Source organism: Sus scrofa, chromosome 4 (assembly GCF_000003025.6).
Source record: "Sus scrofa isolate TJ Tabasco breed Duroc chromosome 4, Sscrofa11.1, whole genome shotgun sequence".
In the NCBI taxonomy this organism is placed as follows: domain Eukaryota; kingdom Metazoa; phylum Chordata; class Mammalia; order Artiodactyla; family Suidae; genus Sus; species Sus scrofa.
In genome coordinates this window covers 129705646-129730713 of record NC_010446.5, presented here as the reverse complement: position 1 = coordinate 129730713, position 25068 = coordinate 129705646, and the positions used below count along the sequence as shown (strand labels likewise).

Here is a 25068-nt window from a genome sequence, read left to right as displayed (position 1 = left end):
TAATGATACAGGAATCAAGAAGGCTGACGAACCTGCATTTTTACATCAAATACCAGTACGTGAGCATAACCATCACAGGAAGTGAGACCTCAGTCAGGGCAGAGCATCAGCCGAGCTTCTCACTGGGTTACATGCTCACAAGTACTCACACTTTGCCACACCAACCTCTTCAACGGTGTCCTTGATTATCGGCAAAAGCAATTCCACAGAACGAGCTGCCACCTCGGCTTCCTCAAACGTTGCTTCCAGGTCCGGCTTCTTATTCAGCAGGTCCTGCTTTAGACTAATGAGATGTGCACCATTAAAGTGTAAGTTAAAGCCATGGCATAAACGAGTTCTGCGTCTCACGCAAACAGAGCACAGCCTGACTGACTATCACCGTCCTGTGTGCTGCTCCGCAGAACGCGACAGCCCACTGTCGCTAACGACGAAGGATTTTTTCCTTTGCTTCCGTAGTCTGTCTACAGGGCCAGACAGCTGTCAACACGTGAAGACACGTAAAACACAGCGAGGCCCCACCGCCACCGCGCTGGTGGCTGGTAATCACTCAACCTCCTGTCTCCAGTTGTCAAACCATTTGCGCGAATGTGTTTGTGTCTTTTCTCTTCCCTTCCTTCTTCCTCACTCCAAACCCAAAAGATGTGTCCTCCAAGACCTTCCTCCAAAACCCTTTCCTGAAACGTACTGTTCTGCACAAAAAAATTCCTCCAGAAGAATGTGTAAGCTAAACAAATGGAACTCAGAAAACTGAACCTCTCCAGAGACCTAAAAATCCTTCACATTTGGCTTTATAATACATCAGCATTCAAAACAAAACTCAGAGCACTTGCTTTCTGGCTTATGTTTTGCCTGCAGACACCACTGTGTGCCACTGAGGGACGCCCTGGGGCACAGGGCGCCTCCACGCTTACACCCTGAAATCAGGATGCTTCCCATCACCCTTGTCAGCCTGGAAGCTGTCTTTCCAGCACAGCCCCAAACTTACAGAATGCGGGCACTGTCCTGAAGAGCACCCCAGAGATGGGGTGCAGCGCTGTTTTAACCCCCAGTGACAGAGGGGCGCAGGGAGGGGTTGAAGGAGCTGGGAAAGAAAGAATGTTTACCAACATTCTAGAAGCAAGACTCCAGCGCAGGCTTGCTGTATGTTGTGTGCAGGAGCCCATCACCAACACATTTCATTCCTGCTATAGATGTTCCTGAGAAATACCACATCACCTGCTCTCTTAACAGCAAGGACGACTCCAAGTTAAAAAGTGACTCAGAAGAGTAGCACTTGGAGTCTAAAGAACTTTTGCGAATACCTTCACTAATCTATTTCATTGACACTTTATTTTTCTATAAGCACAAAGTTATGTAAACTAAAAATCTATGTATGATTAAGTCCGAAGGTGCTTTTTCAATATTTATAAATAAAATTTCAAGCCATAAGAAAGCATTGTGTCTTTAATTGACGTCTTTTTTCTATTACGGGACATGATATGATAGCTCAGCAACAGTTAACGGGATCTTAGAGGCCATATCAAAAAGCAGATTGTATTCTTAAGCACCACGGGCTTAAAATGATGGGCCAAGGAAGATACTGTCTACAAAAGACAATTCTCATAATTAAAACCATGGACACAAGAAGTCAAGAATGATTATATACGACCAAACATCATCTTCATTTAAACAAGCTAACCTGGAAGCTGAACTAGGCCACACCCAGAGCAACCGTAACGGTATTTTACCGTCATCTGGGGAAGCAATGAATCACACAAATAACCAGTGTCTTCACCACTGTCAAGAAGCAAACTGCGGCAGGCATTTGCTAAAAAGCAGCATATGCCAAACGACGGTGAATTAGGACGCGCTGGCTGTATTTCCGATATTCCACGGTGCGTGTAGCTTCATCTGCCTCAGTTACAGAGCTATGTACTTTACAAATTCTTCCTAGGGAGCTTTTAATTCTTAATTGTTATCATTAAAATTCCAAAATAATTGGCCAAATTCTGCTAAATGGGTACATTTGTAATCAGATTAAATAAATATGAATTAATAGGCTAGAAGGAGGTATTCTCACAAGAATGCTGTGTTTGATTCAATAATTTACAATGTGGACAAAACATGAAACGTGGAAATCAAAAAATTAGGATATTCCCTGCTATTGCTGAAAATACCAGCAGAGATGATTTTCACCGGCACGCTGTGGTAAATGCTCTTTCTCTGGTCCTCTTTCAGAAGCGGCAGGGAGTTCTTCTGAACGACTTCCATCAACTGCAGGCTTCTCCATGAATTCAGCAAATGGATCTATCGGCAGCTTCTACAACCTCTCTGCATAAGCTGAAAGCTAGGAAATATTTCAGGTATTAAAATCATTTCAGTGGTTTCTCTTTTTTCTATTACTATGCTATAAGATAAAAATCCTAAATATGTGTAAAAGTAATATTTCACAGACAAAACTGAAATTATAAACTGCACTCAGGATATTAATTCAAAATAGTATCAAAATTGCATAGCACAACCATTCCATGACTGACAGTTTCCTTACACTTTCCAAAAGGCCTGCTATTTCTTTCTTTCTTCTTTCTGTCTGTCTTTTTAGGGCCGCACCTGCGGCACATGGAGGTTCCCAGGCTAGGGGTCTAATTGGAGCTACAGCCGCTGGCCTGCACCACAGCCACAGCAACACCAGATCTGAGCCACGTCTGCCACCTACACCACGGTCTAGCAAAATCATCAAGGCTATATTTTAACAACTCTAACATGTGACAACGTGTCTCCCTTTCTGTTTATATAAAAGCAAATGCTGTATGTAAGGTTTTCTGCATTTTTTCAGGTATTTTACCTCTCTGTAATTTATATTTATATATATATCATAAAACACATGTTCAAGATTTTTCAATACTTTAAGTAGATGTGCAATTATAGGCTGAAAATTTTTCACAGTATTAGCTATTCAGAAATCTTTAAAAATGTCTATAAAAACACATCTATTTTTGTCTATTCCGGAAAGATGGATATTTAGAATACACGCCAATGAAAAGCATGCTCATATTTTTTATATACCAGCAACTCATGTGAAACTAGGACTGCTGAATAAGATACAGAGAGTCTAAGACAATCTCCTTGAATGTTGCATGCATGCAACATCTGCTATTAGGGCATAACGAATTTTGAGCTATCTGTAGCCCAGAAGAATTGAAAATGTATGCAGACACAAAATCAACTGAAAAACCAACCCAAAGGAGAGGAAGAATATGCCTGGATAAGTCACTGCGATCCAGAGAATTCTCATCTACAGACTGACTCGGCACCTTTCAGCCATCCGTTTGGAGATCTGTTTCTCTGCACCCTGACTCCGTGGCAGCTGCAAGCCTTGTAAAGCTAGGCAACGACTGAAGGAGGAGACTCAAGGCTCAGCGCCGTTCATGCGCATGAGGAACAGACTGCTGCTCTCTACTTGGTCACCCCTGACTCATCTTTCAGGGATCATTAAAAGAAAAATAGGTCCTACACTGAAAATAAAAGTTGAAAACTTAGTATAAGACAATAGGGATCTTCAACTTACAGGAAACACTTTATGAGACAAGATTCAGTTTGGATCAGTATTCTTTTGTTTGTTTTGCTTCTTAGGGCCGCACCCACAGCATAAGGAAGTTTCCAGGCTAGGGGTGGAATGGGAGCTGCAGCTGCTGGCCTACACCACAGCCACAGCAACAGGGGACCTGAGCTGCATCTGCGACCTATGCCACAGCTCACGGCAACGCTGGATCCTTAACCCACAGAGAGGGGCCAGGGATCGAACCTGGCCCTCACGGTTACTAATCAGGTTTTTCCTGCTGGGCCACGATGGCAGCCCCCGATCAGTATTTTAAATGAGCTCTTGCCTGGCTTTGTGGGCTACGGGCAGCTATTTATATAAATTTTCTATAAGTTTTATCACATTTATCATACGTATTTCTGCTTCATCACTTACAAGTTGCTGTGTCTTATCATAAAGGTAAACAAAATTAATATATTGTAAAAATAAGGATTTTAGGATGACTTTTAACCCAACAATCTAAAATGTTATCTGTTTCACTGATTTCTCCAAACATGGATACTAGTCAGATAGATTCGTGTCCACTAAGCCACGACAGGAACTCTGGGGACACGGATCTGACTAGTACCCGTGTTTTGAGAAATCGGTGAAACAGAGAACTGTATGTGTCTCAAATATTTCCACAGACAGTGTCAATAATCATATTCTCACAACCTAGTAATAAATCTAGAATAAAAATTGTCCCGAGGTTCCGAGGTACCCCACTATTTCTGAGCTGTGACAAAACTGTAACCAAAAACGTGTGTGAACAAGGCAGTAATTTTCTTGAGCATAAAGTCCTGCCATTGTAAAAAAGGCGACCGTTTTGCTGAGCAACACGGATTCTTGTGCGGAAAAGCAGATGTTCCACTGAAATGGAGTTTTAACTAAAGAACAACCCCCCTTGGCTAAGAAGGCAGCTGCAAGCCTTTCCAGCTGTGCTCATCACTATGCCACCCTTCTTGTAATAATGTAACAACTGTGTGCCCTCTGTCCAAGCCAGCAGCCCTGCTAATCAGGTACCCAGCATTGCTGATCAGTCCCGCTTCTGTAACCTTGCTCTGCTCAGTTTCTTAGGGAGGAACACTGTCTGCCTGGGTATGGCAGAGGTCCGTGATGCTTACATGGGAAAATCAAGACCCTGTAGTGTATAGAAGTTACTGAGAACAGAGACCTGGTGCTCAGACTCTGGAGGTGACGCCTCTGAGCCCGCACCGGTGCTGAATAAACCTTGCTTTTCCATGTCTCCCAGTGCTGTTTGTCTCCTTCCGTTGCCATGGTTTTTGCGGTTTCCGCAACACCACAAGACAATGTATTCAATTACGCAGAAGGAACTGCCCACTTACAGACGAGTATACTTTCTAGGACTTGTTGGTGCTGCAGCAAGGACACACACTCTGCACACATGTGCGAAGACCAAATTCCCAAAGCACAGCCATTTGGAAGACGTTTAATGTTCAAAGAATTAAATTTCCCGCATAGAGATGACTTGACCCGTCCTGTCCCCAAAGGCCTACGTGGAGTCTTTTGGCCACGGGATGAGGCGGCTCTGACCCAGCTACGCTCCCCAGCTCTGCTCCGTTTGGGCCGCAGCCCCGAGCCTCCGAGGGACGGGCCTCGGAGGGACGGGGTCCGGGTCCGCGGCCGGAGGCAAGGCCGCTGCGCGCCCACGAGCCCGCTCAGCACCCGGACTCCGAGTCCCCGAGGCGGCTGCGCAGAGGCGCTCCGAAGGCCGCTCTCCGCAGACCACAGCACAGGACTCGTGCGGAGTTGGTTTTGCCAAACACCCATCAGCTTCAAACAGAGGCCCGCCGCCTGTCCCCTGTCCCGCAACATTCGCTGTGGAATATTCCGTGGAGACCACCACGTGGATGCGGGGGTGCTGTGTCCCTCAGCGTCCCAAACGCGAGTCCAGAGGGCACCAGAGAAGGAACCGGCTGGCCATTTGGACTCGAGAGAGAAAACAGGTCCACGAAATCCGGAAGGCGGCAAAGAGCGGAAAGAACCAGAGGTGGAAAACGGAGAAGTAAAGTTTCCCGGACCCGGAAAAACACTTTCTGACGTAGAGGCTGACTTAGCTAAGGGATTAGCTAATGTCTGTCCAATGAATAAAGGAATCTGAATATAAAAAGGTTGCGCATTGGATAATAGGGGGAAAAAGTTGCCAGCAAGCATGCCTGACTTGTAAATACAGGATACCTACCTATTTGCAAGGCCCACGTCCCCTTCCTTCTCAAAAGGTTCCCTTGACCCATCCAGCCCGCCAAGAACCCTAAATATCTAATGCTATTCTCAGAATCATACCGATTAGAATTGTTCCGTGAATGCTCATGTTAGTTCTCCTCTACACCTGCTCCTAAATCTGTGAGGACAAATACACCCATCACCCTCTGCGCTCAAAAACTACTTAAGGCAGTGAGAGGTATGGGTTAGGTTCTAGCAGCTAAGTTAGGGTGGCCAAATCATTTATTCTCCAATCTAGAACACGCGTGAGATGAGGCAGGCCCCACAGAGAGCCCACTGACCCAGAAGAAGACTGGACCGAAGATATGCAGAATGTTGTCCTGACCGTGAATAGTCAGCATCCTTTATCAGATAAACATCTTCCTTCCCTTCAGCACAGGAGGACACGCTGCCGTTTATGAACAGAGCACTGCCTGATCCTATCAGCTCGCTTCACAATAACCCCAACCATGCTGCTATTAACATCGAAAGCTGCAGAAGAGGAACCAAGTTTGAGAAAGGTTAAGCAGCTTTCCCAGATGACAAGGAAGGAAGCGGTACAGCTCAGTTTGGAACCAAAAGCCCATTGGATACTAAAATATAAGAATCTACACAACCCAAAGTAACATACAAACTTGCCTTAATTTAGTCAGGTTTTAACAACACTTTCATAAATTCAGTTTATGTTAAATGAAAACTGTTTTGTACAGAGAAATGAAGGATGAATAAGACTGCACTCCTTGGAGTTCCTGTCGTGGCGCAGTGCTTAACAAATCCTACTAGGGCCCATGAGGTTGCGGGTTCGATCCCTGGCCTTGCCCAGTGGGTTGGGGAACCGGTGTTGCCGTGAGCTGCAGTGTGGGTCGCAGATACAGCTCGGATCCCACGTTGCTGTGGCTCTGGCGTAGGCTGGTGGCTACAGCTCCGATTGGACCCCTGGCCTGGGAACCTCTATATGCCACAGGAGCAGCTCAAGAAAAGGCAAAAAGACAAAAAAAAAAAAAAAAGACTGCACTCCTTGAAGGCACAGACTGCAAGTCTAAAGAGAGCAGACAGTGAGCAAACACTAGAATTCAGCGTGCCAGAGTTCCCCTTGTGGCTCTGTGCTGATGAACCTGACTGGTATCCATGAGGATGTGGGTTTGATCCCTGGCCTTGTTCACTGGGTTGAGGATCTGGCTTTGCTGTGGCTCGGGTGTAGGTCAGCAGCTGCAGGCCCATTAAGACCCCTAGCCTGGGAAGTTACATATGCTGGTGTGTGGCCCCAAAAAGACAAAAAATAAAATGAAATCCAGTGTGTCAACGGCTGTGCAAGCGTATGGGAGGATCTTGGGAGACTTCCCAGAGGAGACGGATCCTCAGGAGAGTGCGGCCGACAGGCCTGGGCTTGGCAAAGGGAGCAGAAGAAGGCCCTCCAGGCAGAGGGCGGAGTACAGCAAGAGCAGGGTGTCCTGACAGAACATTTCAAAGGCACGGGGCAGAAGATGAGAATGGAAACACTGAAAGCAGCTGCTGTTTGCCGAGCTCCAGAATCTGGGCTTTTTCCTAAAGGTTAAGACATAAGGAAATTATGTAATTTTAAGCAGGGAACTGACAAGTCAGAAGGGCACCTTTAAAAGATGAATCCAGTGATACTGTGGAAAAGGGACTGGGCAGATGGAAGAGAGCAGAAGCGGTGAACCAGGTTAATAGGGTCCTGAGAAATCTAAACTCGTTCCCATGGTGACCAAAACATGAAAACCAATGAAGGGATACAGAATGAGAATGCAGGAAGAGCAAGAGATCAGAACAGAAAGAAGCAATCAGATTTAACCCTTCATTTACCCATGATCATCTGAACGGATTGCTTCACACCTAAGTTCCAGAAAATGACAGCTTATCCCTTTAAGTACCAAAATTAACTTAGACCAGTTTTAAAAGGATGTATTATTTCTTCCTTCTCAGAGTTCAGGTAAACCAAGCATAGTTTAACCATCCAGCAGCAGCTTATTAAACGGGGCCAGACTCATCAGTTCTCAGGCCTTATGAGCCACCTGACATGCTTGGCCTCAAACCTTTAAGCCAAGGCCATGGTGAGGTGTGGGCAGGATGAAGTAGATACACTCACAGGTGGGGTATTTTGTTTGCTTAATTTCGGGCCCCTCTCTGTCACTCTGTTGTGGCTGCTTTACCACCAGGCCTTCTCTTTAATTTTTTTCATCTTAAAAAAAAAAAATTATCCTGAGTCGACCATCATTCCTGCAACGACTTGCAGGTTTGAATTGTGTGCATAGAGCCATCTCTCATCTTCAAAACAATTCTTCCAAATCCACTCTTTCCAGAATCATTACAAATCTTCAATGTAGTCAAAACTGGACTGAGTTCTACTAAACCGGAGCCCAAGGGAACAGTCACTGACTCCTAACAGAACTGTGCCCAAGGGGTGGATGCTGTGCCAGCTCCGTGAGTCTCATTCACCTGTACAGACGCAGCAGGGGGATTAGCAGAATGTAAACAAAGCCGTTTTCTCATACCTTCAGATGTTTGAGATGCAAAAACTATGCTGTTAATACACAACAATTGTGCAGTTAGAAGAGAAGCAAAAAAATGGGTATCTGCCTGTTAAGAACCATGACAAACGTGACCGTTTGCCAACCTTACTGCAGGCAGAAGGTAGCAAACTCATGTTAAAAGCGGTCTTTCTGCAGCCTCTTCCTTTAACCATAACTAACCAGGTGGTGCTTAAAACTATTCCGAGAGCCTCGTTCGTTCACAAACACCTGGGACCTTGCTGGGTGTGAGGTGAAAGGCGCACGGTGTCTGCACGCACTTTATCCCAGGACCAGCCGGTCCGGCTGCGGTTTCCCCCTGCTGACCACCCACTCGGAGCCGACACTGCTGCCCGTAAGCCTGTGTATTACACCCACTCGAAAGCGGCTGCTTCGGTCCTCGTCTGCAGGGAAGGAAACCGGGGCCAGGGCGCAGCCACACACTCTGGGGGGTTTTCGATGGAACCCGGAGGAGGGGTCTCCTGAGCCCCTTGACTGCGGGGCCCCGGAGTCCAGCGGGGCACGGAGCCCATGTGATGCGGCGGCCCCTCAGAAGCCAGCGCAACGCCGGCGAGCACCGTCGGAGAGAAACGCCGCCGAGCCCCGCCCGCTCCCGCTCCGACGCGCCCAGCTCGGCCGAACCTGCCCCGCGGACCCGCGGACCCCGCCGTCCCCGCCGCCTGTCCCCAGCGCAGGCTGTCGCGGGGGGCGCGAACTACCAGCAGAAGCGGCCGCCGCTCCGGGGGGCGCGAGGGCCCCGCCCCCGGACCCCGGTAGCCCGGGGTCACGACCCCGCGCCCGGCGGCCCTCCCACAGCGCGCCGACGCCCCCGCCGCTGCGTCAGCACGTACCGTGACGTCACCCGCCGTCGCCCCGCAGCGAGCCGGCCCGCGGCGACCGCGAGGCCTGCGCTCCGCGGACGTTAGTGCCAGTCCCCGCGCGCGTACCTGTGCGTTCCGGGTGCGGGCCGCGGCGCCATGGACGAGGCAGGGCTCGAGGCCGGAGAAGGCGGCTTCCTACACCCGCCGGTAGCGGGAGAAGGGCCGGCGAGGCGCCAGCGAGACCAGGACGGACTTAGTAACCAGCCAGCGGCTTCTCTGGCAACGGCCGCCCCGCCCCTGCCGCCGCTCGCAGCTGGCGCAGCCTATTGGCCGAGCTCCGGACAGCGAGGGCGGCGTGCGCTGTGATTGGCCGGAGAGGGGGCGGGGCCCGGGCGGGCGACGCGTTCTCTCTTCGTGGCTGCTGGAGCTAAACCTTTTCCACTCCCTCCCAACCTTCTGTTTCACGGGAAGGGCTGCACCTGTGTGTGGTTAGCAAAACTCTTAACAGAGCTCAGCAGGAAAGCGAAATAAAGCCGATGGAGTCCGAATTTTATGACACTTGGCCTGGAACTGCCCTGCTCTTGCATTTTAAAGGGAGAGATTTGTAAAAGCCAAGGCAGCCACAGCTGGAAGAAAGCTTTTCTGAACGATTGGTGCCACTCTCTATATGAGGTCCTTCCCTAGGCCTCTGATTTCTCCTGTTAAATGAAGGGGCCAGGCTGTGCTCTCCAAGCCACCTTTCCCATCTCAGATTGTATCTGTGCCACAGCCAGCTGATACGGTTTATAAAGTGAACATAACTAGATTCTATTTGGAAAAGTTTTAAAAGAATTTATACAATGCCTCAACCTAAAGTCAGAAATTAAAATTACATCACGTTAGGTTCACAAATAGAGCAACTATCAACTGAGCAGTTGCACCACAGCGTACCTCTTCCTAGTTTCACTAAAGAGTATTTTACATTGAGGATCCAGCAGAGCTCTGCCCTTCCCAGCGCTGTGATCATCCAGCAAAAAGTTCACAACACGTATAACTTCCACACATGCAAATGCTTTTTTGTTGTTGTTTGTTTTGTTTTGTTTTTGCTTTTTTAGGGCCATTCCTGTGGCATATGGAGGTTCCCAGACTAAGGATCCAATCGGAGCTGCAGCTGCTGGTCTACACCACAGCTCACAGCAATCCCGGATCCCTAACCCACTGAGCGAGGTCAGGGATCAAACCTGCATCCCATGGATACTAGTCGGATTCGTTTCGCTGCAGCACAACAGGAACTCCCACACATGCAAATGTTAAAAAGCACTGGGGCTGTGGATCTAGTATCTACTCTCTTCACTGATGAATCTTGACCTTTGGCAAGTCACCTAATTTCACTAGGCTCGTCTTCTCCTCTAAAACACACACACACACACAAAAAGGAGGAGGATAAGAGCAGAGTTAGGGCAAGGAACATAATTCTGAGGTCCTTTCCAGCACTACGCTAGGATTCTAGTTAACCTTGCTAACTTGTCATAATTAGAAAAATAATTGTATGCAGAACTAGGCTCTTGTTATTAAAATACTTATTTTAGTAGAATAGCATTGATTTTAGAAGTTACTACCTTTGGAGTTCCCATCATGGCTCAGCAGAAAGGAATCTGACTAGTATCCATGAGGACACGGGTTCAATCCCTGGCCTCGCTCAGTGGGTTAAGGATCCGGTGTTGCTGTGAGCTGTGGTGTAGGTCACAGATGTGGCTCAGATCCCAAGTTGCTGTGGCTGTGGTGTAGACCAGCAGCTGCAGGTCCAATTCAGCCCTAGCTTGGGAACCTCCATATGCCATGAGCGTAGCCCTAAAAAGACAAAAAAAAAAAAAAAAAAAAAAAAAAGTTACCACCTTTATAAGATGTTCAAGAGGAAACATTCACAAAAACCTCAAAATGGTTATATAAGATTCTGAAATTGACTATTTTAACTGTGTTGTCCAGGTAAAGTAAAAATAGCATCACTCAGCCTCTAAATCTAATAGAGTCCTGAAAGCTGGTTGGATAGTGAACTTTTTTGGCCAGAAAGATTCCTTATTCCATTTTTACATTAATGGGAAAAAAAATATTCATTCCAGCCCACCCCCAAACTCCAATTTCCCCAATATCATTAAACACTTGACCACCTATGAAACAACCCACCAAGAATTTCTATATAATTTAAAGCAGAGGCCTGCACACTTTTTCTGTAAAGGACCACAGAGTAAATATTTTCAATTTCGTGAGTTATACAGGCTCTGTCATACTTCACTCTGCCACTGTTTCCTAAAAGATGCCATAAGGATACATAACGCATGCTTTGGCTGTGTTCCAGTAAAATCTTATTCACAAAAATAAGTACCAGGATGGATGGATCTGGCCCACGGAACATAGTGTGCAAACCTCCAATATAAAGCATTTAAAACATCAGATGCCACTTGAGTTGTTTCCATGTCCTGGCTATTGTGAATAGTGCTGCAGTGAACATGCGGGTGCACGTGTCTCTTTTAAGTAGAGTTTTGTCCGGATAGATGCCCAAGAGTGGGATTGCGGGGTCATATGGAAGTTCTATGTATAGATTTCTAAGGTATCTCCAAACTGTTCTCCATAGTGGCTGTACAGTTTGCATTCTCACCAGCAGTGCAGGAGGGTTCCCTTTTCTCCACACCCCCTCCAGCACTTGTTATTTGTGGATTTATTAATGATGGCCATTCTGACTGGTGTGAGGTGGTATCTTGTGGTAGTTTTGGTTTGCATTTCTCTTATAACCAGCGATGTTGAGCATTTTTTCATGTGTTTGTTGGCCATCTGTATATCTTCTTTGGAGAAATGTCTATTCAGGTTTTTTGCCCATTTTTCCATTGACTGATTGGTTTTTTTGCTGTTGGGTTGTATAAGTTGTTTATATATTCTAGAGATTAAGCCCTTGTCGGTTGCATCATTTGAAACTGTTTTCTCCCATTCTGTAAGTTGTCTTTTTGTTTTCTTTTGGGTTTCCTTTGCTGTGCAAAAGCTTTTCAGTTTGATGAGGTCCCATGGGTTTATTTTTGCTCTTATTTCTATTGCTTTGGGAGACTGACCTGAGAAAATATTCATGAGGTTGATGTCAGAGAGTGTTTTGCCTATGTTTTCTTCTAGGAGTTTGATGGTGTCCTGTCGTATATTTAAGTCTTTCAGCCATTTGGAGTTTATTTTTGTGCATGGTGTGAGGGTGTGTTCTAGTTTCATTGCTTTGCATGCAGCTGTCCAGGTTTCCCAGCAATGCTTGCTAAATAGACTTTCTTTTTCCCATTTGATGTTCTTGCCTCCCTTGTCAAAGATTAATTGACCATAGGTGTCAGGGTTTATTTCCGGGTTCTCTATTCTGTTCCATTGGTCTGTCTGTCTGTTTTGATACCAGTACCACACTGTTTTGATGACTGTGGCTTTGTAATATTTCTTGAAGTCTGGGAGAGTTATGCCTCCTGCTTGGTTTTTGTTTCTCTGGATTTTTTGGGCAATTCTGGGTCTTTTGTGGTTCCATATAAATGTTTGGATTGTTTGTTCTAGTTCTGTGAAAAATGTCCTGGGTAATTTGATAGGGATTGCATTGAATCTGTAGATTGCTTTGGGTAGTATGGCCATTTTTACAATATTGATTTTTCCAATCCAGGAACATGGAATATCTTTCCATTTCTTTACATCTTCTTTGATTTCTTTGATTAAAGTTTTATAGTTCTCGGCATATAGGTCCTTTACCTCTTTGGTCAGGTGTATTCCGAGGTATTTGATTTTGTGAGGTGCAATTTTAAAAGGTATTATATTTTTGTATTTATATACACAATGGAATACTACTCAGCCATAAAAAAGAATGACATAATGCCATTTGCAGCAACATGGATAGAGCTAGAGAATCTCATACTGAGTGAAATGAGCCAGAAAGACAAAGACAAATACCATATGATATCCTCATAACTGGAATCTAATATCCAGCACAAATGAACATCTCCTCAGAAAAGAAAATCATGGACTTGGAGAAAAGACTTGTGGCTGCCTGATGGGAGGGGGAGGGAGTGGGAGGGATCGGGAGCTTGGGCTCATCAGACACAACCTAGAATAGATTTACAAGGAGATCCTGCTGAATAGCATTGAAACTTTGTCTAGATACTCATGTTGCAACAGAAGAAAGGCTGGGGGAAAAATGTAATTGTAATGTATACATGTAAGGATAACCTGACCCCCTTGTTGTACAGTGGGAAAATAAAAAAAAAAAATAAAGTTGATAAAACATAAAAAAATAAAATGAAATAAAACATCAGATGCCTAATGAACATTAAATGCATTAGTGGGACATCTGTGTGTAGGATGCGACAATGCAGTATTGGGTGAAAATTGTGTTTTTCTTCTTCGTGGCAACAAATGTATACTCTAATGTAAAAAATAACAGTGAAATAATAGGTTAATAAAAATGAATAGCAATACTTAGCAAAATTAAAAAAAAATAGTTCAGTGTGTAGTTCCCACTGTGGCTCAGCAGTGATGAACCTGACTGGTGTCTATGGGAATGTGGTTCGACCCCTGGCCTCACTCAGTGGGTTAAGGATGCGGTGTTGCCGTGAGCTGTGGTATGGGTCACAGACATGGCTCAGATTCCATGTTGCTGTAGCCGTGGCAGAGCCCCGTCTGATTCAGCCCCTAGCCTGCGAACTTTCATATGCCATATGCCCTGGATGCAGCCCTAAGAAGATAAACACACACACACACACAAACATTCAATGGTATAATAAACTGTTTCCAAAGATGGCCTCCAAATAATTCTTCTCCTCCCTGCACACACATCACAAATGGAGTCTATTTCATCTTGAACTTGAGCAGTAGAATGTAGTAAAAGTGGTCTTAGGCCAGTTCTCGACCTTGGCCTTGAGAGAACTAGCAGGTTCTGCTTCCATCTCTTGGAAAACCAGGTACTGTAGAGAAAACCCAGTTTCCCAGATGAGAGGGGAACCCATCCAGGTCCCAGCAGTTTCAATCCCTCACCTGAGGTGCTAGACCTGTGAGCCAGTTGACTTTCAAGGTACAGTCTTGTTCCCTGGGGAATGAAGCTGTATTGATGACCCTGCTGATACGCTGATCCAAGGGGATGCAAGGTGAAATAACTTTCATTCTGAGGGAATAACCGAGTATATCCCAGACCACTGGACTCAAGAAATTTCAATGAGGTAGCAGAACCTTGAATGCCATAGAGTTTATCCCCCACCCTGAACTGCATGTGTTCTGCAAATTATTTTTTGTTTGTTTGTTTTCTTTTGCTGTGTTATCTTAGTGGTTTGAAACAACAACTGTATTACTTGTTCAGAACTACTTTCAGAAGTTGAGGCAGGGTCCAGTTAGATGGTTTCTTCCTCCACGTGGCAATAGCTGGAGTCTCCCATTAAGTTGCAACCAGATTGCTGCTGAGGCTGGAATATCCAAGATGACTTTATGTGGCCGGCGACTTGGTGGGTGCACTCAGGAGACCAGGACCTCTTCCACTCTGTCTCTGTGGCTCTTCATGGGACCAGGCTGAGCTTCTCTTGATGGTAGCTACATTCCAAGGGCAAGTGTCCTGAGGAACAAAGACAGAAGCTGCAGACCTGTGGCCACAGAATCACTTGTGCTGCATTTTCTTGTATAAGAAGCTCGCTCGAATCTGAGGGAAAGAGTAAAGCATCCACCTCTGACTGGGGCAGTGCAAGGTCCACAGCATCTGTGGGAAGACAATTTACTACACGAGGCATCTCTGGTGTTGCTGTTCCTGACCCCCTGGTCCTATCAGCACAACATCATAAATGAAGTGACAAAAGTGATGTCCCATCAGGTGATGAAATCATCCCTGTTCCTGCACACTGAGTTGTGACAGGGAGCTAAAGAATTAATAGAGCCTTACATTTAATAAAGCAATGCATTCTCCCACAGTCTCTCTTTTCCAAATAAAGGTGAATAACTTTGGTCATTCCATGTATAATGGGTTGAGTAAAATGCATCTGTTGGCGTGATATCCACACTAAGTGCGAGGAGTTGTGCTCCTTCGCCTGTGTCAGTATTTTAGATGACTCGTCTTTACACAGGCCAAGCAGCGGGTTAAACAGGAGCGTGGTGAAAATCACCACCCTGCATCTTTCGAGTCTTTGACTGGTGGCACGAATCTCTAGAATTTGCCCAGGAATAAGACGCTGCTCTTGGTTTACTCTTTCCGTAGACAAAGTAGTTCCAGAGGCTGCCAACTGCTCTTCCCATTTTATTAGCCAGGAGTTAAGAAGCCAATGACAAGAGGTTGTAAATCTCCATTAAGGTGATGAAGTCCAGGTTTCTCTTCCTCGGATCCATCAATTTTTCATTCTACAGATCAAGCAGGATCCCGGCGGGCTGTGCATCCATTTCGCTGTAGGGACACCAGGATCAACTGTCCACTGCTAAAGCTCCCTCTTAGTCAAATGACTGCAGGTACTGCTCTGGCCCTGCTGCCTATTCTATTGAAACAATCAATAACCTAAACATATCCCAACATCACAGTCTCTTGATTACTGCAGCATTGTGTAAGTCTTAAAATTAGACAAAGTCCTCTTTAGTAAGAGTGATTGTCCACAGGTCAAGTCAAACAAGAATTGAGCAAAGTCCCAGGGAACAGACAGGCATGACTCTTACTATGAGTGTTAGTGGGTGTCTCAGTCAGCTTGGGCTGCTGAAACAAACATACCACAGACTGGGTGGCTTAAACAACAGAAAGCTATTACTCCCAGTGCTGGAGCCTGGGAAGTTCAAGATCGAGATGCCAGCTGATTCAATTCCTAGTCTGAGTTTTCCTCCTGGTTTGCAGATGGCTGCCTTTTTGCTGTGTGCTCACACAGGAGGGCGGGAAAGAGGAAGAGAGCTTTCTCCTGTCTCTTTTTATCAGGAAACGAAGCCCATAATGAGAGGTCCGTTCTCATGACCATCAGGTAACTACACCTCCCAAAGGTTCTGTCTCCAAATATCATCACATTTAGGATCGGGGTTTTCAAATATGAACTTGGGGAGAACACAGAACATTTAGCCTATAGTGGTGGGCAAGGAGCTACCTGTTGTTGAAAAAGAGGTCACTGCTTTTCAGAAAGGCAACTGCCCCAGGTGTGTACTAACTAACTAAACTATTGGTGGCCAGGCTGGGAATAAGCCTGGGTGAGGCTGAAATGGGTTGTCACATAGCATAACATGTTGGTAACATTGTGTAACATAGTGGTAACGTAATGGTTAGCAGCAAGGGCTTTGGAACCAGGCCAATCTGTTTCCATGTTTTCTAGTTACAAGTCTTGGGCAAGTTAGTTTACTTCTCTATTTTTCTTTTGAAAAATTAAAGAGTAAATCTACCTATCTGACAGAATTGTTGTGATGACGGGGTCATGTATGTAGAACATATAGCCCTTTCTCTGATAAATCTGAAGTATCCACTAAATGGTGGGTATTAGCAAACAATGGTTGTTTTAAGGTGCAAAGCACATGATATACAATTAGAATGATTGTCTTTCTCTTTTTTAAAAGAATGGATTTTTAGAGCAGTTTTAGGTTCACAGCAAAACTAAGAGGAAGGCACAGACTATAAACTTGCTGCCGCGCACATGCATAAACTCTCCATCGTCAACATCTCCCACCAGATGCAACATTCGTTGCAACAAATGCACCTATATTAACGCATCATTGTCCTGGTGGTGTGCGTTCCACCAGAATGCCACAAATGCATAGTGACATGCAGGCACCATTCTACTGCCGTAGAGTTTTCACTGCCCTGAAAATCCCCTGTGCTCTGCCTGTTCGTCTCCCTCCTTCCAAGACCTTAACCACCATTGGTCTTTTCACTGCCTCAGAGTTTTGCTCTTTCATATATTTGGACTCATATAGTGTGTGGCCTTTTCAGATTGGTTTCTTATGCTGAGTAATATGCATTTAAGTTTCCTCCATGATTTTTCAGGGCTTGACAGCTCATTTCTTTTTAGAGTTGAATATTTTCCTATGTCTGGATGTGCCATAGATTAGTTATCCATGTGCTTACTGAAGAACATCTCAATTGCTTCCAAGTTTTGGCAGGTATGAATAAAAGTGCTATACACACCCAGGTACAGGTTTTATGTGGACGTAAATTTTCAACTCCTTTGAGTAAATGCCAAGGAGTGACATTGCTGGATCTGATTATCTCTTTTCCACTGAAGTTGGCGTCTTCAGACATGAACTTAAAAGGAAAAAAGATAACAGCATGTGTGAATGCCCTTTTCCCTCTAAACTAGGAATGATCTTGGTAATTACCACAACCTGCAAAAATCCAGTTAAGTGAACACTGTCGCCTTTAGCCTAAGTATTAACATACACTAAAGAAAAGCAATTCATATATGGGACAAATAGTATATTATATTCCATAGCCAATTTTTATGTATTTATTTGTCTTTTTGCCATTTCTTGGGCCACTCCCGCGGCATATAGAGGTTCCCGGGCTAGGGGTCTAATAGGAGCTGTAGCCACCGGCCTACACCAGAGCCACAGCAACACAGGATCCTAGCCGCACCTGCGACCTACACCACAGCTCACGGCTACGCCAGATCCTTAGCCCACTGAGCAAGGCCAGGGATACAACCCGCAACCTCATGGTTCCTAGTCGGATTCGTTAACAACTGCGCCATGACGGGAACTCCAATGCTATTTTCTGTATCAGTTGCGAGAGCATTGGCAGGAAGACCAGGCTCCCTCCCCCAGGATGGCTTAGAGAACCTGTGTGTTGCTCCCCTTACTCGGTAAGAGAGGCGCTGCCCTAGGGCTGGTTGACCGGGGTCTGAGCAGCGCAGCCCTGCCTACCTTTCTGCTCCGCTACCCTTCACTCTTCAGCTGCCCTCCTCGCCCTCCATCCGACGCCAGAGGCCCCCTCAGCCTCTGGCACCCTGACAGGAAAGAGCTGCGGGCTTTTCCTCCACCCTTCTCTTTCTTCAGGAAGGAAAATCTTTGCTGCGAATGATCCCAACACCACCACCTCCTTCTCCTTCATGCCCCTCCTGCTAGGGGGCTAATCTACTCCTCGATGATTAGCTGGGGACAGCTTACATGGTGCCCCAGCCTGATGGAGGCTGGGAAAAATAAGCAGCAGGCATTTCTGACCTCTGAAGTGGAAGACAGGCTCAGCCAGAAAGAAAGAGAAGGAGCCTAATTCTCAGGTAGGCAATTAACAGTGCCCAAGCAGGTGCCAACCGCACTGGAGGAAGCCCGTAATTCATATGGATTAGTATTTATTAAACTCTGACTCTCGATCTAGACATGGCTGTAAATACTTTATGTACTATTTAAATTCTACGGATGTAGAAACTGAGGCATGGAGATGTTTAATAACTTTCCTAAGGCCACACAGCCAGTAAAAAGCAGAACTGGAATTTCAATCCAGGCAGTCTAACTTCAAAGACCAATCACGAAACCATCTAACCACTGCTTCTAATAATTATTGCAATGTAGGATTAAAGATGAATGCCAGTAAAAACTTATAATTAAAGACAGAAGTGGCAGAAAATTTCAACATATTCTTAGACTCTGGAATTTTAATGTTTTTGGCCTTCATATCCCCTGCTTAATAAGAAATCTACAACAATGACTCATTGCTGTATCTATTACAATAACTCATCCGGTGGAGATAAAACACATGTGATATAGTGATATTTAAGATAAATTATATACTAGAAAAATTCTTTTATTCTTGATTAGAAAAGACAAAATGCTTCTTGAAAGGTTTCTTTTCAAAGTTTTGTCAGAGTCTCATCACCATTGCTTTAAAAATATTCTTAACATTTTTACAATATGAGCCTTTGCACTTAGCTAAAAGTATATCATCTATTGCAGGCTTTTTGTTCTTAAAGTTATTGTATTTTTAATAACCAGTTACAGCATTATTAAGAAGTGATTGATTTTTCCTTTTTCTCTAAAGAATTCATACTCAAAAAAACCATCCCATTACTTTTTTTTCTTAATGACTGCACCCACAGCATATGCACGTTCCTCAGCCAGGGGTTGAATCCGAGCTGCAGCTGCGGCCTTTGCTGGCAGCTGTGGCAATGCGGGATCCTTTATGTCACTGCACCCAGCCAGGGATCGATCCTGCACCTGTGCAGTGACCCAAGCTGCAGCAGTAGGGTTCTTAACACCCTGCACCACAGCAGGAATGCCTCCCTTACTTTCTAATAGAGAAAATAAATAAATAAAACAGCTATGTATTAAAAGAGGCACACTAATACTGTTTTTAAGTTGCCCCCTAGTCTTTTTGAGAACAGAGAAAGGCAGAGGAGAAATATGGAGACAGGCAGAGGAGACACGAAAAGAATTTACAAGTAACAAGGAATAAAGAAAGCAGATCTCAGTTTAAGCAGGTCTTCATTGGCATTTTCAAAAAAGCCAAAGCCCAAACTCCTGAAATAATCCCAAGGGGAGGTTATTCAAAAAACTGGGATCCAGGGAGGTTGCGGGAGCTGTGGACCATGGGATGAATGCTGAGACCTTAGCTCTGCCCAGCTAGTTTCGGGGGAAAGAGCAACTCTAGGGAAGAGAAGTGACAGGTCACAAGAAAAGGAAGGTAAAAGAATTCGTATTTTGACTCTGAATTTAGAGGTGAAGTCAAGATGAGCTGGGGTGTTTGAAGCTTTCCAGATAGATGGTGCCTCAGCCAGAGCAGTGTGAGAGCTGCCAGGGGCCTGGATCTCCGAAGAGGTTTAAACATCTGTGGTGAAGGGGGGCCTCTGACCCTCCAGCCCTGTGTGGTTCTGGGTGGTGCCGGGATTCAGGGCCGGTATGGGCTTGGGCTGAGCCAGGCAGGGATTCTGCTGTGCTGGTTAGTTGGCTGGATTTGCTCTTGAAAGTAAGAAAAAGAGAGCGAGGAAGAGCCCTCGGGATAGAAAGAGGCTGAGGCAACCTGGGCGAGGGCGTTGCTGTTGCTCCACAGCGTAGAAGATTGTCTTTTAAATGCGGATGCCCTCAGTGATGTAAAAACTTTCTTTCCGCGAAGTAATTCCTCTTCAGCTTCCCCTGTGAACACTTCAATAAGGTCTACATTGCTTGGTTTCTTTGGAAAACACTGCATTTGAACCACGTGAAGCACAGAAGCAACACATGCGGATCTAGGAAAACGGAATTCTAAGGAGTCAAGTGTGCAGGCAGCTGCAAAAATCTGGGGTGGGGGCTCGGTCTTCCACAAGCCCTGGAATCGACACAGACAAAGGCCAGTTAGGTGCAGGTCTCTGAGGAACAAGGGGACCCCAGATGACAGTAAGTGATGATTACATGGGTAATAATAGCTACAGCTACTGTTTAGAGCGCACTTGCGGACCAGGCATCAAAACCCGCAGCCCATGTTAGATGCGTGGACCATGTCCAGCCTTGCACGTCGTTTAACTGCAGGTGGACATCTTCACGTCATTTGCTGTCATTCGTCGCTGCTGCGGTCAGCACGGTGCCAGGCACTTCTGGGCAGAGAGAAGCGCTCCTCGGTTCCTCTCCCGCGAGCTTTACTAGCGGAAGGGCTTTTATTCCACCTTCACAGCAGAAGGGGTCCGAGGACAGGGGACAGGACACTCCTGGAAAGCTGGAGGGCTAACGAAGCCCACCCACGGCTCCCGGGCCGGCTTCACCCTCGGCCTCCTGGCAAAGGGACGGCGCTCTGGGGGTCCCACCATGTCCCTGCCCTTCCACCGCCGGTTGCCCGGGAATCTCGGGCTTTCCCGCGAGCTGCGAGGACCTAAAACCAAGAGGTGGTCAGGTATCTCTCCAGCGAGACGGGCTCCTGCGGGATCAGCTTGCCCGGCGGCGCCGGCCCTGGCCCGAGCCTCCGTCCGCAGAGGGTCGGGCTTTCCTCGGGCAGCGTCCCGGCCCGGGAAGAAGTCTTCTCCCTCTTGGGCTCTGCTCCCGCGCCCTCCTGGCCTCCCCGCCTTACTTCGGGGCAAGCCTCCTGCCCCCTGAGCGCTGAGCCGCCTGTGCGGCCCGTCCAGGGACCCGTCTGTGACCCAGGCCGCCCCCAGCCTCAGGCCACACCACGCCCCTTCTCTGTCTGCGCCGCTTCTCCCCAGAGGGTCCTGTCACCTTCCCAGCACCTGGTACCAAACAGCAAAGCGCAACCTCAGTCTCCCCCGGCCTCCCTCTGAGGCCGCTTTCTTAGTCTCGTAACACTGTCGCCAGCTGCCCCACGGGGTCCGTCTGTCTGTCTGTCTCCCTCCGCTAGAACCGAGACTCCGCAGGAGAGGGACTCGGTGCGGTCACTCACTCTTACCTTTAGCATTGAGAAGAGTGGCTGGCATCCAGTAGAAACAGAGTTTTGTTTCCAATAGCTTGATGGAAGCGTAGTTGATACAACTATTTTTGAATGAATGAATGAAAAAAGTGGGCAAAAATTAGCTAAGGAACAGTCCCCTGTTTGAATAAGGTACATCTTTGGGAATTGCTTGTTTGAGGCTACATGCTGGAGATCATTTAAATAATTTTATCATGGCTCACATACTGATTAGTAAGAAAACAGACTGAATTTGGGGCTTTAGTAACAGGCGATTGTGACTTTCAAGAACCTAAAACCTGCGGCCCTCGGCTCTTGGCTGGTTCTCGCTACCTCTGTCCTCTGCAGCTGTTTCTTTACGCCGAATAAACAGTGCTGGCCCCAGAGAAATTCCCAGGGAATGCGATGCTCTTGAGTTCTGAAGACACAGGCCTTTCGCCTGAGGTCAAAAAACACACCCGAAGTCTACAGAGACGGCCTTTTCTGGCGTAGGGGCTGAAATCTGGAAGTGAATCCGGGGTCTTCTGATGTAGAGGCTACTCCCAGGGCGCCCAAGGACCCCAGCCTCCACACCGCCTGAGAACTTGGGGAACACGCAGAATCTGGCCTCATCTTGACCGACAGAGCCTGCATTTAAACAGGTGATTCTTAGGACATTAAAGTTGGAAAAGCCCTGTCAACTGTAGGCGTATTCTAGAAGGATGCCGGGTCCCACTGGCTTCTGTTTACTGAGACCTTTGTCTGGGGATCTGAGCTCCGGTACCCGATTTCCGAATCCGCTTGCGCTGCTCCGCGCCCTCTGCTCGCTGCAGGGCTGGAGGGTGACCCGGGGAAGAACAGGCAGAGGAGGAGGGAAACTGAGCCCCGGCTCCTCCTGCTGGTGGGGTGGGGAGCAGCAGAGGCCCCCCCCCCCCCCCCCCGGGGAGCTGCGGGCCATGAGGTCGGAGGCCGAGCAGGAGGAGCGCAGAGGAGACGCGGTGCGACCACGGCCCAGGCGCTGTGCTTTTTCTAAGGTTTAGCGCGTTCTGGGTATCTCTGGTTACTTATTCATTTGATCACCTTAAGACATTCCCCGGGAGTTCCCACTGTGGCTCGGTGGGTGAAGAACCCAACTAGTTCAATCCCTGGCCTCGCTCAGCGGGTTGAGGATCTGGCACAGCCCTGAGCTGTGGTGTAGGTCGCGGTGGGAGCTCGAATTGCGCCCCTAGCCTGGGAACCTCCATATGCCACTTGTGCAGTCCTAAAAAAGCAAAGCAAAGCAAAACACAAAAACATTTCCCCTCGGTTTCTGCTTTCTCCATTTCTCTGTTCTGGAAAGTAATGATATTCATAATGATAGCATACATAACATGATATGCACTAGCTGGTGTGTGACAGAGCAATATTTTAATGTCACGCCTGTTCTGCAAATGAGAAATATTGTCTGTCTTCCTCTCATTTTCTTTATTGGATTATTTTAAATAGGCTCGGTTTTCCATTCCTTCTGGCATATTTTGGAGACGTGTCTGGGAGTCATGGGCAGCGCTGGCCCCCAGTGAGGGGGGAGGAGGCTTACCAGCCAAATCCCAGGGGAGGACTGCGGGGAGAGTTGGGGACACTAGGCCTGGAGTGTGACAGCTCTGCGCTTTGCAGGTGGCTCAGCAGACACAAATGGCCTCCCACACCCTCTCTGGACCAGGGCCTTCACCCTACCCTGAAAGGGAGCATAGTTTTAAAGAACACGGGGTCATGGGTACGAAACAGGCAGCCTGGGTCTCGGGAAGTGCGACGTTTCACTCACATCCTTAGTCTTAACAATTTGTTTCCCTTCTACTTTGATTTATTTCATAAACGTTACAAAACTGAAGTGGCCTATGGGCGGGCCGCCCAGCCGCAGGCGGAGGGTACTTTCCTCCTCCAAATGGGATGCTGACGGCTCAAGCAAAAGCCCAGGAGGAAATAATCGGAAACTTTGTTGGACTCCTCGGGATGTCAGATCCTCCAGCAGCTCGGCCTTTTACTCGCCTTGACTGTAAGTCTCCACCTGCCAGCACCCTGGGGTCAGGCCAAAGGGCAGATTCAGGCAATGAGCAAAGATGTGCTCCAGATTCTTCAGTTACGGCAACGGAATAACTCATTTCTTGAGAGCAGATGACAGCAGAGCAGCTCCCTAGAATGTACACGACATTGAGATAAACGCCTGAACGCTGCATTCCTGTTTTTCTTCACGCGGATCGATTGCTTTTCTCAGATGTCCTAAAGCTTCCCAGACGGCAGCAGTGACGTTTCTTTGAAGGGAAGCGTGAGCTGGGTTTTTTGTTGCTGTTGACAAAGCCACACTTTATCAGAAATGAACACTTTGCTGACTTTAAGTCATTAGTCAGTTCTGTTTTTGCCAGTTTTAAGCCGTGTCTCCTTAGCGTCAGCCTGGTCAGTGGAGAAAGCAGGAAAAGGAGAGCCGCCTGGGGCCTGGCCTGGGCCCACCTGCTGTGAGCAGACAGGGGGCTGGGAAGCTCAGAACAGAGGCAGGAGGAAGGCATTCGGGGGTGAATCTGACCCTCAAAGGCCTGGTGACGGAGTGGGTCAGAGATGGTGAAGAACGTGGATCCAGCCAGGGGGCCAGACCTCGGGATTAGGTCCCAGAACCAAGCAGCAGAAAAGCAGAGGCAGGAAAGGATGCCACGTCTGGACCCTCGGCCCAGGGAGCAGAGCCTGGCTGTGGTTGTTCAGGTTTGCACCCAGGCAGGCTGGACAAGATTGAGTGCTTGTGGCTGCTCTTTATAAAGCGACCTGGCCTTGCTCGGCAGCCCTGCCACCCCCACATTCCAAGGGAGCCCTTGAAACTGCACCCGACGACGAGGAGTCACAGCGGCCCCTCTGCCCTGAGCACCACGCTGCAGGAAACCCGCCCTGGCTTTCTCAGTGTCGCTTAGACGGGCCTAATTTCTGAGCTTTTTGCTTTGCTGATGAGAAAAATGTTTTTCTTAAAAGCACAAGAGGTTGACATGAGAAAATACGCTGCCAAGGAGAGCCGAAAATGAAGTGTATCATTCTGTTCGATGAATCACGGTTCCAGGCAGAGTCTTTGCAGTTGCCACGCCTCACCTGGGCTTCCCAGGCTGCAGACACAGTGTGACAGGGCACAAAACCCACGGCGGGGAGCCCGCCCCCGAAGACATGACAGCAATGTCAGGCCATGAGCAGCTCTGGCCGCCGTGGGGTGACCACAGCTTTCCATTCTCCATCACCCACGGGGGTGGGGGGAGCACCGATACCCAAGTACCTTCTGTCTGTGGGGAGACAGAGGCAGTCTGCTCCTGAGCAGAAAGACACTTTCCAGAAGAGACGCGTTCAAAGCTGGGGGAGTGTCGTCATGCAGTAATCCAGGGCTCCTTTAGAACCTGGCTTTTATTACTTCTCCTGAGTCCGTTCATTCATTCATTCAACAGATATTTATTGAGCATTTACTGACTAGGTGCTGAGCAGGTCGTGATCCAGGCAGACAGGGTCCCTCTCCCATAAGCCCTTCAGAGAGAAGCAGACAACCAATCACACAGCATGGATGTGACCCTGTAGCCACGATCGCGCTTCCAAGGAGAGGCAGCTGATGCACTGAAACACGCAAGAGGGGGCTGAGCTAGGTAGGAAGCTCAGCTCACCTTCCAGGCTGGACCAGAATCT

The 25068-nt window shown here is 47.4% G+C and overlaps 1 protein-coding gene across 22 annotated transcripts in view; it reads right to left on the bottom strand.

The window, feature by feature from the left end:
- ODF2L (outer dense fiber of sperm tails 2 like) overlaps positions 1 to 25068 on the bottom strand; it is a 409562-nt gene that overhangs the window by 74899 nt on the left and 309595 nt on the right. For 5 of the 22 annotated variants that reach the window (XM_013997449.2, XM_021090773.1, XM_021090774.1 and 2 more), the window contains 2 exons: positions 2157 to 2326; positions 166 to 283 (listed from right to left, as the gene is read on the bottom strand). In XM_013997449.2, coding sequence (XP_013852903.2) covers positions 166 to 283; positions 2157 to 2269 — 231 coding nt within the window. In that variant the 5' untranslated portion in view covers positions 2270 to 2326. The other 17 variants (XR_002343749.1, XR_002343750.1, XM_021090781.1 and 14 more) reach the window with 14 other exon arrangements.